General features: G+C 41.0%; 1 protein-coding gene across 1 annotated transcript in view; it reads right to left on the reverse strand.

Moving 5' to 3' along the window:
• The window catches only part of JAK1 (Janus kinase 1), a 212,802-nt gene that overhangs the window by 104,620 nt on the left and 93,635 nt on the right, over nt 1–14,547 (reverse strand). The window contains exon 3 of the mRNA XM_030207520.1: nt 5,699–5,822. Coding sequence (XP_030063380.1) covers nt 5,699–5,822 — 124 coding nt within the window. The remainder of the gene's footprint in view (nt 1–5,698; nt 5,823–14,547) is intronic.

Below are 14,547 nucleotides of genomic sequence, written 5' to 3' on the forward strand. Positions count from 1 at the left end.
CAGGGATTGTCCTTCTATGTTAAATTGTACAGCGCTGCGTAACCCTAGTAGCGCTTTAGAAATGTTAAGTAGTAGTAGTAAGTTAACTGCTCCCCCTTGGTCCCCTAGACTGTTCCCTGAGGAAAGCTAGGGGCCTTTTATAAAGCTGCAGTAAGCACTAACACATGCTTACTGCAGCAAAATATGGTATACTGTGGGGCATACTGAAGAATCCTGCAGTAATTTTGGGATGTGTGTGTGTGCTACCCACACACTAAAAAGATTAAATTTATTTTTTGGAGCATGGCGTGTCTGGGGGCGGAGAGTAGAGACCTGCACAGGAGCTGGATTTGTGGGAATCCCCTCCATGGCTGCATGACTGCCGCTGGAATCCCTTCTGTGTTCACAGGAATCCCACAGGGACAGATGCAGTTCCTGCAGGGGTTCCCATGAAGTTTATGCAGCCAGCCTGGCTCTCACCTCAGAGTGCTGCTTCCTCCTCCTTCTTGCTTGAGCACACTGAAGTCTCCCATAACTCTCTCTCTGCTCCCGGCCAGTCAAGCATGCACAGAGCAGCAAAGCGTTATGCTGCCTGCTCTGCGCATGCCAAATACGCCTCCCAGCGCCGCCCGAAGATGCCGCGCCGCTCACTCCCCCCCCCTGGCCGCAATAATAAAAACAAAAGTGCAGTTGAGGCTGGCCATCGAAAAAAGCCGTCCGTTGTCGCGTCATTCACCTCCTCAAAAAGACATTTTTTTGGCCATGCTTCACTGAGCTGAGAGACCTGGAAGTCTCTGAGCCAATCACAGTGCTGTGATTGGCTGAGACTTCCAGGTCTCTAAGCTGAATGAAGCACGGCCAAGAGAGAGATTTTTTTATTATTGAGAAGGTGAATGACGGCGAAAATTGACGGCTTTTTTCGATGGCCGGCCTCAACTGCACTTTTGTTTTTATTATTGCAGCGGGGGGGGGGGGGGGGGGGCGGAATGACTTTTATAGCGTTTTTTTAAAATCAGTTTTCAATCCCGCGCAGCCCCAACAAGAGGTACAGACCTCTCGTTAGAGTTTCCAGCGTTAAGGCAATCGGAAAAGCTTAGTGCATCTCATTGCTCATCAGCATTACGTTTTCGTTAGCTGCTACCGCAGTCTTAAAATGGCTTTTAGTGCATGCCAGGGTTTACTACTTCCTAGTTAATGGCTCGTTATTGGCTCGTTAGGTTTAGTGCATCTAGCCCCTAGTGACTTTTTTAAAGGAAACAGCAGCATTGATTTTATCTTGAACGTCTGAGGTTTTATCATATGTTTTTACTTTTCTCTTTTTCTGTGCTTGTATAGATGTACGGCTGTTCATTTCATTTTGGCCTGAGTATGCCTAATTTTCCTGACTTTAAATTTAATTAAATCAGTAGTCATTTGCATTACCTGGATAGGAGTCAGGTAGCAACAGTGTCAGTGAATCAGTCTCTGATTCACTGACACTGATGCTGAGGTAGTCACATGCATGCGCCAGTAGGTCTCAATCTTCATATGCAGCGAATCTTACAGAATTCAGAGACGGTTTCTGCAGCTGCCGCTGAGTGACTCCAGATCCAGTGAACCTAGTCAGACATGTCCATGACATGTGCGTGCCAGCGAGGAAATCTTCTAGTTTTGTATGTGCAGCTGCAGCAGCACTGAGTGGCAGCCGCCAAACAGCGAGTCCAACTTCCTCCTTGCCTGCTAGTGCTGCTAGCCCATCTCTATCTCAACTCCAACCCAGAGCGGACCACCAGAATTTAATAGGCACCATTCTGGCTTGTCTCTCTGTCTTTTGAATTGCTTGCAATGCAATACAGAGGGTTTTGGGGATTAATTATATTGATTACTGAAAATAAGCAACATGGGTGTCAGTGGGATAAAATTGCCTGTTTTTTTATCGTCACTTACTATAGTTGCGAAAAAACTGGAATCAAGCATAGAAGACTATGTGAAAAGGAAAACCAAGTAAACACAAATTCTAGTATAATTCTCAAACTTTCAACATATGACTCAGGGTCGCCGTAGCAGCTGTACATTTGACAGAGACTCCAGAAGCGCAGAGCCATTCATTGTGCCACACTGAAAACCCGACTGGCAAGGGGTACTCCAGGACTGGACTTGGGAAACACTGGTATAGAGAGAGGTATAACCAGCAGAAGAAAGGAGGTGTTGATGCCCCTGTACAAGTCGTTGGTGAGGCCCCACCTGGAGTATTGTGTTCAGTTTTGGAGGCCGTATCTTGCTAAAGATGGTAAGAAGACTTGAAACGGTTCAGAGGAAGGTGACAAAAATGATATGGGGATTGCACCAAAAGACATACGAGAAGAGATTGGAAGACCTGAATATGTATATCCTACAGGAGAGGAGGGACAGGAAGATATGATAGAGATGTTTAAATACTTGAAAGGTATTAATATAGAAACAAGATATTTTCTAGAGAAGGGAAAATGGTAAAACTAGAAAACATGACTTGAGGTTGCAGGGTGGTAAACTTAGGAGTAATATCAGAAAATATCAGCAAACAACTCAAAAACAAGAGGACACTCCATGAATCTCATAACCAGCAGTGAAAACAAAGCACGGAAATAATTTTTCATGCAGCACATAATTAAGTTGTGGAATTTGTCATCAGACGATGTGGTCAAGAGGACTAACACAGTAAGCTCAAAAGAGGTAAACACAAGCTCCTAGAGGAAAAGTCCATAAAACAATTATTAGCCATGCACACTTGAGAGAGCCATTGATCATCCCTGGAAATGAGCTATGAGAAATAGATCTAATTTTTTGCGATCTGCAGGGTACTCACAAACTGCAAAAATCGCTGTCAGACACAAGATGCTGGGTTTGTCCAACTCGGCATGGCTTCTTATCTCTCTATTGAAGATGGAACCAGGAAATACCAGGAAGCTATTGTGTGTCAAAAATTTGTGCTACTAAAACATCAAGGGGCCCTTTTACCAAGCTGTGGTAAAAAGTGGCCCGCGGTAGTGTGGGTGCCTGGGATTGCTGCGTGCCGAGGCCACTTTTTACCGTGGTGGGAAAAGGGCTATTTTTAAATTGAGGTCTTTAATGGCCGTGTGCTAATATTACTGCCTATTTAGTAGGCAGTAGGGGCTCACGTGTTAATCCAGCAGCGTGCAGCGATGGCCGAATGCTGCCCAATTACCACTGGGAATGCCTACTCCCCTCCCCTCGCACTAGAAAATAAACATTTTCTGGCGTGCAAAACTGCACACAGGAAAAGTAGATCTACCGCCAGGCACCTGGGCATGCCCACGGTAGTGCTGTTTTCCCGTGCGTTACCCGTGCAGTAGCTCTACTGCTGCTTAGTAAAAAAGGACCCTAAACATCCAAAATGGAAAGAAAAAAAACTGTTGGCAAAAGACAGCTGCAGGGAGAAGCCGTTGATCTATTTTCTCTTCGAGTACATACTACCCAAAGTGTGAAACTGGGTACGAGTATGAAACAAAATGCATATTTATATAATTCATATTTTAATGCTAATTTTGACCAGAAGCCTTCTACCAATGTAATTTTTATTCTTTTATGATAAATTGTGATAGCTTTTTAAAAGTGTACTGTATGACAATGCCTTTTTTTTTTTTACATTTACTGGCACCGGGGCATAGAAAGGCTACAGTTATTGCTTGATTTATGTGCAAAAGCTGAGTTAATCTTTGGATCAAATCCAGGTATTGTATAGATAATACTGCTTTGCCCTTCTGAATCTATCAAAAGATGCTTAAAAGCAGGACGTAATATTGTGTCTTCTTTAAAAATGACAACTTGTCTACTTTGCTTCCAGTTATCTTGACTGTCCTGTTTCTATCTCAAACATTTTTATCTCATATTTCTATCTATTGATGATTTCTGGAATTCCCAAAGTCATTGCTATTTGAAAGATATTGAGTTTCCACATTAAATTATTTTGCTGTTTCAATCCAACTGGAGACATATCACCACAAAATTACCACAGAAATCAATAGCTAACAATCATTTTAAAAACGCCAATGATTAAATGGGGAAGGAAAAGAATTACTTTCTACACACTAGAAATTTCCATACCAGAATATTGTGGCACAGTAGCAATGTAATATTTAGAAATCCAACTTTCTCTATTAGTAAAGGATTTCAGCTACCAGTACAGTTATTCTGATATTTTTCACAACACACAAAATTTACTACAGAATTAAGAAAAGAACAAGGTTCAGTTCTGTAGAAGTATGCTGTTTGTAAGGAGGTCCAGACGCTTTATATACATAAAGACTAAGGGCCCTGTTTACTAAGGTCTGCTAGCGTTTTTAGCATGCACTAAACACTAGAGACACCCATATATATTCCTAAGGGTATCTCTAGTGTTTAGCACGCGTTAAAACGCTACTGCGGCTTAGTAAACAGGGCGCTAAGTGAAAAGTAAAAAACAGAAAATAGGGGGATACTCATAAAATAAATAATTTGTTCATTCTATATGGTGCTAACCCAAATTTTTGTTAAATGTTAATATTGTATAACTCGACTACCATGGACTTCTCTACAAGGAACTCTACAAAACCAAGATAAAATCCAGTGTCCAAGAGAAAGTGAACAGAGACCAATGACTATATAATCTTTGGAGAAAGAAGATTCCCCCAAGGGTCTAAGGAGCCCCTTTACTGAAGTGCAGTAAGATTTTGCACTTATAGCATGTTAACTGCAAAACTTAAGGTGTGGTAAATGCTGGGTTCCTCTTGAGGTGACTTTAATTGCAGTTGAGACTATGTAGCGCATGGCACCAACCCAGGCGCTGTCACACTGGCAGCCATGCTATGCCACCACACGTCATACTTATGATCTGCCCCTACACCTCATGTTAAGCAGTAAGCACAGGTATTTTTTCCGTGCTGTTTTAACTTGTGGTAGCCATTAGTATGGCTGGGTGTGCCCCGAGGACTGGATTGAAAACCTCTGGTTTACACTAATGGATAATGTGCAGTAAAATCTATGCTAGTTGCTTAATGCAGCTTGGTAAAAGGGCCCCAACACAGAATATCTGAATAGTAAATATTTAAAAAAAAAAAAAAAAAGTATTTCCAATGGAAAAAAATAGATGAAAGTCTTTAAAAAACTATTTACACACTTTAATTCTCTATCTTCCCCCTTTCATGTTCTCAAAATATTTTAGAAAGCAGTACAAAAAGGGTCCAAAATACAACAAAGGCACCAGGAGCCTTCAGAAATGGGACACGGTTTTTTATTAATAAATGTCAATTTTTCAATATGGACCCAACACGGGCAGTGTTTCAGCGCACAGCACCTGCGTCAGGGGTCTGGTGTGTTCAAAGACCAAGGCTTCTTTCCTACAAAGTAGGGTAGTAATTTGTTCAGTTAAAGAGAATTAACTCAATGCGTTAGGATAATCCAGTTCCTTTGTCCTTATTGGAAAATTGATATTTATTAATAAAGAACTGTGTCCCATTTCTGAAGGCTCCTGGTATCTTTGTTGTAGACTCCAAATATTTTATACAGCATTGATTCCTGTACAAGGTGAATTTTTGGGTAGCAGTTCGTGAAAACTGTGTAGCAAATTTAAGTTATGACATATCTTACATTTGCTAAGGATTCAGCAACATCTATTGTTACATCAAAATACTTTACAAGAAAACTGTAGGACAGCTTAGCAGAGCCTTTGTTTTCTAGATGCATACAGGACTTTCTTACATACCTCATACGATAATGCAGTCTGAGTGAAATCTTATCATCTATTTTAAAAATGTGATTTGGTGCATAACACAGATTTCTGCCTTCTTCATATAGGGCAAACAAGTTGTGGCATAATGGAGATATACCTGTTAAAATGAGAGAGAAGAAAAAAATCAATCTGAAAAAAAAAAAAAAAAAGACTGTTGGTCCCAAACTCGCAACTCAGGAGGGAAGGCACCTGCACATGCGTGGTGAGAGCACTGCCTCACAAGGCTCTGTGGATGATATCACACACATGAGAGACTAATATGGCCGCTCGTCCTCAAAGAATGGCTGTTTTCTATAGACAGCAAGATTAAGTCAGGCACTAAGTAGGCAACACCCTCGGACAGCAATGGGAACGAACAGCTCTCACCAACCGCAGACCTAAAATACAAAATTCTGAGTATGTGTGGTAAAATTCTGAGTATGTGTGGCCCTCCCTGTGCCCACTAGTATCTTCCATCTCTTCAATCAGTTCTATAGCTCAAGTAGTAGTAGTAGCTGAACTTCCATGAAAGTGAGAGGGATTGTGTGCCTTATTAATCATGCTGTCTATGGAGAAAAACTATTGCGGTGAGAAACAGCTTTTTTTCCCTTGATAAGAAGGATTGAATCAGGGACAGAGCTGGGTGACTTCCATGCTTAGAGTTGGCTCCAGATTGTAGATAACTTCATTTTTAGGTGCAACCCACTGAGGAGAGAATGTAAAAGTTAAAATGAATACCCAAAGCAGATTGCTGGGTACTGTTCAGTACTGCCTAACCAAAAGCACTGTCTCTGAGCGGATTCACAGATACTCTCTAGTAGTAGCTCTAATCACAGGCGCCGACTCTGTGGGTGTTGTGGGTGCTCAAGCACCCACCAATAATTTGGGGCAGTGGTGTAAAGTGCCTGTGTTTAGGCACTACTTGCTGCCCCTCCCGCTCCCTGCCCTGCACAGCTGTCCTTTAATTTTCTAGGCCGCCGGCAGCATCAGCAAGGTAAGCACACTGCCTTCGACAGCCCGGAAGCTTTCCAAAACTCTGCTACAATTTCCTGTCCCGCATAGGCGGGGCGCTGCAACAGAGGGAGAGCTTCCAGGGCTGCCAAAGGCAGTGCGCTTAGCCTGCTGACGCTGCTGGTGGCCTGGAAAATTGAAGAAAGGCAGTGGTACAGGGAGCCAGAACAGGCAACGTTAAAAAGCTGAAGCCAATTAGGTAAGTTTACTTTTCCCTCTCCTCCGTGCAGCTGTCAGTCATCCCTGTTCACGCAAAACAAAGCAAGCAAACACATGAGCCGCTCTATCCACGTTGTTGTTCTTTATTGTTGGTAAAATTTTTATTTGATCTCGCTCATTTTTTTCAAACATGCCGACTTTGCAGCATATGGATGCACACAGGGGAAGTATTGAGTAATTAATTCTAAATTGTAAATCATGGTGTCATTTGGAGGGGCTGCTTATAGGGATTCTCTGTATTCATGCAGAGATGTTTTCACTTAGTAAAGGGCCACCAAAACAGATATGTTATGAGAATCAGGTGCTTAAAAATCAGACTTACTATTTATAACTACAATTTAAAAAAATACAACACACTATTTAGGACCTGGGAGCATTTAACATCTTTTTTTTTTTTTCCTGTGCCTAGATCAAATGAGGTCAGTGGAGATAAACCATGGGTTTCTTTCCTGTTTGGTGATGCTATTTCTTCAACTCCAGAATCAATATTTGACTTTTGGATTTCTGTTTATGAAAATTTCTATAGTACCAATTCAAACCAAGTGTTCTCTCTCTCAGCAGTGAACACATAGTGCATATTTAATTGTGCTGCTGGGCTCTGCTGAGCACAGCCTAGCTTTGACCTGCTCCAACTCTGTCAGATCACAGGCTTGAGAATTCAGCAATCTCTAAATCCCAACCCTGCTTGCAACATCTCCACAGTCTTCTGTAGCATGCTGTGAAAAGCCAGTACATTCTCCAGCATAACTGACACTTCACTGTTGTCACGGCAGATAAAGAGCTGACCACACAAAGCAGATAAATAACAGACCACACAAACCCCAAAGCATATGGAGAAATAAGGTAGTAAGCAATTTATTAAAGCAGACAAGATTTAAAAAAAAGTGCCCAACGTGGCCACATCTGTCCTATATAAGGCTGCGTCAGGGGAAAATAACTGTTAAACTGACAAAAATGAAAACTAAAAACCAAATCATAAAAATTTAAATCATATCAAGCAAAAAATATATACTATGAACAAAAATTTAATAAGACCATGTGTAAAAGCACAGGTGTAAATAGTAAATAAGAATCACCCAGTTGATAGTTTAAAAGACATTGATAAAAGGATTGGAATACACATGCATATGCGCTCCTCAGTCTTTTGTTAAATTTTTGTGTCAGCTTGTGAATTCAATAATAAAGTATACTGATACTACAAGCTTGTATAGAGCAAGTGTGGTTGTTTTTCCTACACAGGAGACTGTCCATGTTTTTCAGCTGTTAGGTAAATGGCTTTTTCTGCTATGATTTGACTTATGCCTCCTTGTGAGCACTTTTTGCTTTTTGTTATTAGTTGATCTGGCTTTTCATTATTGGAATTTTGATTTTTTTTTTTTTTAAATATTGACTTACTATAGATTTCTGCTTTCAGTTGCTATCAGGTGTATGTGCCTTTAAAGACCCTGATAGATACGTGTCCCTTTAAAGTTTTTGTATAATTATATCTGCTTAAATCAGTTTTGTGTATGTATGTTTTGAAAGATAATTGTGGTTACTACATTAATTTTATGTGATAGTATTTGTAAGTAGATTTATCTGCATTTGTTTTCCTTTTTAACTATTGTATTAGTATAAGATTTTACTACTTTATTAATTTATGGATAATTTAATATATATTTTTATGATTTGGAGTAGTTTTATTTTTTTTATTTACATTTGCTTTTGTGTATATTCTTGTACTGGAAAGTTAAGCTCCTGACACAGCCTCTGGGAGGTGAACTGTGGCCACTTTGGGCATTTGGTTTTAATAAAGCTGTGTTTGCTCTTTCATATTTGAACAATTTCTTGGGTGATTATCATCAAAATACACCACACTCCCATCACTGAAGGAAAACTGATGTCTGTAGCAGAAAGAAGGAGTTTCAGAATTCTGCATTCACAAAGAGTTATATATACTTCTGTGCTGAAAACCTGCACAATTTGACCAAAATAAATCTAAAGAATCTCAATATGATAGAAACTTTTATAAAGATATGTTTAAATGACAAATAAAATAATGAATGTGTCTAGGCTCTTATGAGCCGATGATCAAAAACCCTACGCTGTTCCAAATAGCTCTGTAAAATTAGAGCCAGAAGAGTGAAAGGCAATAGCGCCCCATGATCAAAGCTAATAGAATGCACATTTATGAGCTATTCGTTTCGATCATCAGGGTACTTCTGTGGGAGGAATCCTCCCACAGATGTAGTTTGACAGGTCCGGGGCTCAATGCCATGACCAGGCTCCAGCATTGAATTTCTGGGTACGAGTTGGGAAAACATAGCCGATTAAGGGTTCTGTTTACTAAGTCACGCTAGAGGCGTTAGCATTTTTAGCACTCATTAAGCATTAGCGCGCGCTAACCGTGTAGATGCCCATAATATTCCTATGGGCTTCTACACGATTAGCACATGCTAATTTTTAGCATGCGTTAAAAACACTATAGCGTACCTTAGTAAACGGGGCCCTAAGTGTGATATTCAGTCCTTCACTGACTATAAAGATAAGACTGCTCCCACAACGCCCCCAAAAATGCCAGTTTCGGCTTGGGTACTAACTGGGCATTTTCAGCAGCACTATCTGGTTAAGTAACACTGAATATGCCCCTTAGCCCCAGATAGGTGATTTGAATAGCCTCCAGTGTGCACTCAAAGAATTGGTGCACTAAACATATACTATATTATTAATATATGTGACATCCACAAAACTATCGAGTGGAAGTCTGCTTTGCTGATTAAGGGAGGTATAACATATTTTCAAACAGATGATTAAGTACATCTGAAGTGATTTTGTGGACATCGCAGTATTAATAGCTTATGTTTCGTGCATCACTTAAAGAATAAATGTCGGATGGGTTTTTGTCAGTGATTCTGCCATGTTCTAAATTATGAGCTTTTTTTTTTTTGTAAATACCTAAAAGGAGAATTTTTTTGAGAGACTTGATATGTTTTGGCTTCCTATATTTTGTATGATATTTAGTGGAGTTGTTTCTCATGTTTTTTTTTTCTACAATACAAAAGCACTAACAAGAAATCTAAAAAGTCCCATTGCCCTCGCTTGTATTTTGGTTATCATACTGATGAAATAAACCTTGATCAAAATGAAGACATTTCAACTAGATCTAGAGCAGGGCTTGACAAACCCCAGGCACCAAGTTGCCATAGCGCCTAAAAAATCAGACCTGGTGCCTTAGATTTGCACCCTGAAGATCTCTGCCACAGTCCTCCTCTCTCCATCGTCTGGATCCAGCCTGTGTCTCCTCTCCACCTCAATTCTCCCGAATCCCACCCACCCCCTCCTCCTGGGTCTAACCTTGTCTCGATGGCTAGCAGCAGCGATTAAACATGCTGTTCTGGCCTGCACCCGGAGGTGGGGGGGGGGGGGGGGGGGAAGCTTCCCTCTTTCAGGTCTGGCCTTCACAGATGTGAAAAGTTCTCTCACAGAAAGCAGGACCTAGCAGAGAGAAGGCCTCAATGTCGGCCAGAGCAGCTTGCCTTAATCGCTGCCACCAGCCATCGAGACAAGGTTAGAGGACCTGGAAAGAAGGGAAGGGGCTGGAGGGAGAAGTGCTGGATCCTGGAAGGAGTGAAGGGGACTGGAGGGAGATGTGCTAGATCCTGGAAAGGGGGGGGGGGGGGCCTCGAGAGAGTTATGCCAGACCATGAGTGGGGGGAAAGGGAAGGGACAGAGCACAGACAAGATATGCTGGGCATGGAGTAAGAACAGAGACAAGGACACAGGACAATGTTGGGGAAATGGGTGGGATAGAGACACAGAGGCAATGCTCAATATAAGGGGAGGATAGGAAAGGGACACAGATGAGAGGTGCTGGACAGCACAGATAGGGACACAGAGAAGATAGATGGCAGACACAGAAAAGAAGAAAGGTCAAATAAACAGGAGACTCTGGGAAGGCAGGAAAAATGGAGAAAAGCAGAAGACATAGACCAAATCAAATGTAAAAATAAAATACTCAGACTACAAAGGTAGAAAAAATATTTTGAATTTATCAATTGGTCCATGTCAGCTTTGGGAAATGTGCATCTCTATTTTTCTCTCTAGTATTGCTGTATATGCACAGTCTGACTCCTTGAGGTTTCCAGCTCAGTTTTTTGCCTTCATATCTCTGTTGCTGGTCTGTGGTTCCTTGTTTCATATTTGTTGAGGGTCTGTTTTGCATACGTGAGCAAGGTGCGGTTTTCTGCTAGCTAGCATGCAGTTTCTGTGTAGAGATTTATAAGAGTCCTGTTCTATTTTCTCAAAAGATAGTAGATTGCAAATATCATGCCATGCCTATAATACCAATGTTGCCTTTTTAGGAAAGGCTAAAGAGGTTAGGGCTCTTCAGCTTGGAAAAGAAATGGCTGAGGGGAGATATGATTCAGGTCTAAAAAGTCCTGAGTGGTGCAGAATGAGTAAAAGTGAATTGATTTTTACTCTTTCAAAAAGTACAAAGACTAGGGGACACTCAATGAAGTTACATGGAAATACTTTTAAAACAAGAGGAAATACTTTTTCACTCAACAAATAGTTAAGCTCTGGAACTCACTGCCAGAGGATGTAGTAACAAGTTTGGATAAGTTCCTGGAGGAAAAGTCCATAATCTGCTACTGAGACAGACATGCTTGATTCCATACTACCAATTCCACTGCTTGATCTGGAATTGGTAGCATGGAATGTTGCTACTATTTGGATTTCTGCCATGTACTTGTGACCCGGATTGGCCACAGCTGAAATCAGGATACTGGGCTAGATGGACCATTGGTCTGACCCAGTATGGCTATTCTTATGCAGAAACACACTCGGAACCTTACCGTACTATAAGAACATGAGTTTATGCTTAGCGTTTTGCAGTGGAAGGGCTGTGTGTTGGTCTTACTAAGATGACTTCAAAACTTTAATTTTAGTTTGTCATAACATTAGGGTGTACTGTAGGGACGGGGCAAGAACTGGGATTCTGTACTGCTGTAGGGAGGAGAGAGCGAGCACACTGGAGTCAGTGTGCTAGGGTGCAGGAGCAGAACTTAAAAAGCTGGAGAGCAGTACTGAGAAAGGGGTGTGTGCTGAGGGGAGGCAGAAAGAAAATAATTTGTGGGTATCCACCCCACCCTGGAGAGGCAGCCTACACTGGAGCCACCTTGATCAGGAGGATACTTGAAGTGACAGCAACTGCAGAAGAAGCCCTTAAGGAGCATTGTTGTTCTGGAGGCGATTCTCCAGCAGCCCTTTGGGTAGGATAAGTTTACATTTTTTTAAGAATTCAGGTATTTTTTGTGAAGGGGGTGGGGGTGGGAATGGGAATTGACAGAAGCTACTGTTTGGGGGGGGGGGGGGGAGGTAGAGGAGAGATTCAAAGGGCTACTGTTGTAGATGGGGATGTGAGCCAAGGCTGCTACTGAGGTGGCTGGGTAGGTGATGAAGAGTGGCTGTGTTTGCTGGGAGTGGATGGGACAAGCAGTGGGAATGGGTTAAAACTGCAGCTGCTGGGGGCAAGTGGGCAACAGAGAGAGGCTAAAGCAGCAGCTTTTGGGGATAGGTAAGTGGGTGGGTGCACCATCCCACACACTCTTAGTAGCTGTAGCTTTGGCTTCTCTCCCAATGCCCCACCAACCACAGCAGGTCTCTCTCCATTGCCAGACCCAGTTACCTCCTATTTGCTCCTTCCCTGCTACTGTATTAAATAATTTGCTGTGCATCATCTTCAGCACATTATGAATGTGCAATTTATAAATGTGCATAAATGAATAAAAGTTCCAGTTGTTACAAATCTGGCACCTAGATTTTTAGGCTGGCTCCTAGATCCTAAGAAACTGTTGATCCCTGATGTAGAGGGTAAATTTTTTTTTTTTAATCCTTCAAATATTTGAGATTTTTAAGCACATAACAAGTCAACTTTCAACAATTCTTCTTTTAGAACGGTAAAGAATTGTAACAATACCACTTACAATCAATCTTACTTATCAACATAGGCATTGTTACAGAGATAAGCAACAAGAAATCTGTTTTACTGTTCTGGGATCTTGCCAGGTACTTGTGATCTGGATTGGCCACTGTTGGAAACAGGATACTGGGCCTGACAGACCTTCAGTCTGTCCCAATATGGCAATGCTTTATGTTCTTATCCTATATAATAAAATGCACCTCCAACGTTCTGAAGCTGAGAAAGTGAAGCCTTGAAGCATTCGTGCTCCTGCTGTATCCATCTCCTGAAATGAGTCACGTACTTCCGTGTTCGTAAAGACCAATCACTGGAAGGGAACGCCCGGTTGTGTGCAGTTTCAACAAGAATGTTGCAGTTGCGGCACAGCCAGGTGTATGTGGGAAGAGGTTTAGTGCTGTGAGGACTTTTGAAGAAAACTGTGGTTGAGTGCACAACTCTGGTGGTCTTAAGTTGTTTGGGTGCTGACGTGGGGGTGGGGTGGGGAGGGGGGGCCATGGCACACACTCATATTCACACACACACACTTGCAAATTCACTCTCTCTCTCACACAGTCACTCTCACACACACTCTCTCTCTCTCTCTCTCTCTCAAACATACACACTCCGAGGAAAACCTTGCTAGCGCCCGTTTCATGTGTGTCAGAAACGGGCCTTTTTTACTAGTGTCTTACAATCCATAATGACAGTAAGTGATTCACATATACTAAAGAACTAAGAACAACATTATAACACGGAAGATAAAACATTTCTTAAAAAGAAACGTCTTCATATTTCACCTAAATTCCTTATAAAAGGTAAGTGTCATAAGTATGACAGAAATCTCCTTGCCTAATTTTGCAGCTTGAAAGGCAAGTTGGTGTTCAAATAATTTAATCATTTTATACCTTCTGAAGATTAAAAAAAATGTAATTCCTTCTCCTATAATTCTTGGTGCATTCTGTTAATTTAAAATGTTCATGAAAGTAAGTTAGCACAAGATCATGGAGAGCTTTATAAAAGGAAACACAATAATTTAAACAGAATTCTCGCCTCTATGGGAAGCCAAAAACAGTTACTAAAAAAAAAACCTTCAAACTATACAAAATGTGGCCCTTCAATTGATTTTTCTCTTTGAAAAAATCTGATAAAATATCTATTCTGTGCATCCTAGATATGCAATATTGTAGTAGTCAAGTGGCTCAATATCATTTGTACTAGAATTTAAGTTGTTTTTTTTAAAGAATTTGCATATTTACCGAAGTTTTCTAAGGAACAGAATAGTTTTCCTTATTAGAAAATGTATTTGTGGCTCTAGAGTTAACATCTTGTATGTATCAAATCCTAAAATTTTAATAGATCATAACAGTTTGTATTCTGTTTGATTAATAGAGATAGATAGATAAAGCCAAATTGGATTTGTTTTCAAAACATAAAAACTTTGTACTTAGCTTCAGCTTATGTTTGTACATCAAAGTTTCTACCAATTTTAACTCTTTCTGAACCATAGATAGTTCCATTTCTGAGAAACAATGATAAGTACTAAATTTGATGTTTTTTTTTGCATGTGCATGCTTTATACTTTGATTTGTATTCTCCAGCCCCCCCCCCTCCCCTTTCTCTCTTCTTTTCCTCTTTCCTCCCTCTCTCTTGTTTTCACTTAATTTGATTCTGA

Source organism: Microcaecilia unicolor, chromosome 6, assembly GCF_901765095.1.
Source record: "Microcaecilia unicolor chromosome 6, aMicUni1.1, whole genome shotgun sequence".
Taxonomy (NCBI): Eukaryota; Metazoa; Chordata; class Amphibia; order Gymnophiona; family Siphonopidae; genus Microcaecilia; species Microcaecilia unicolor.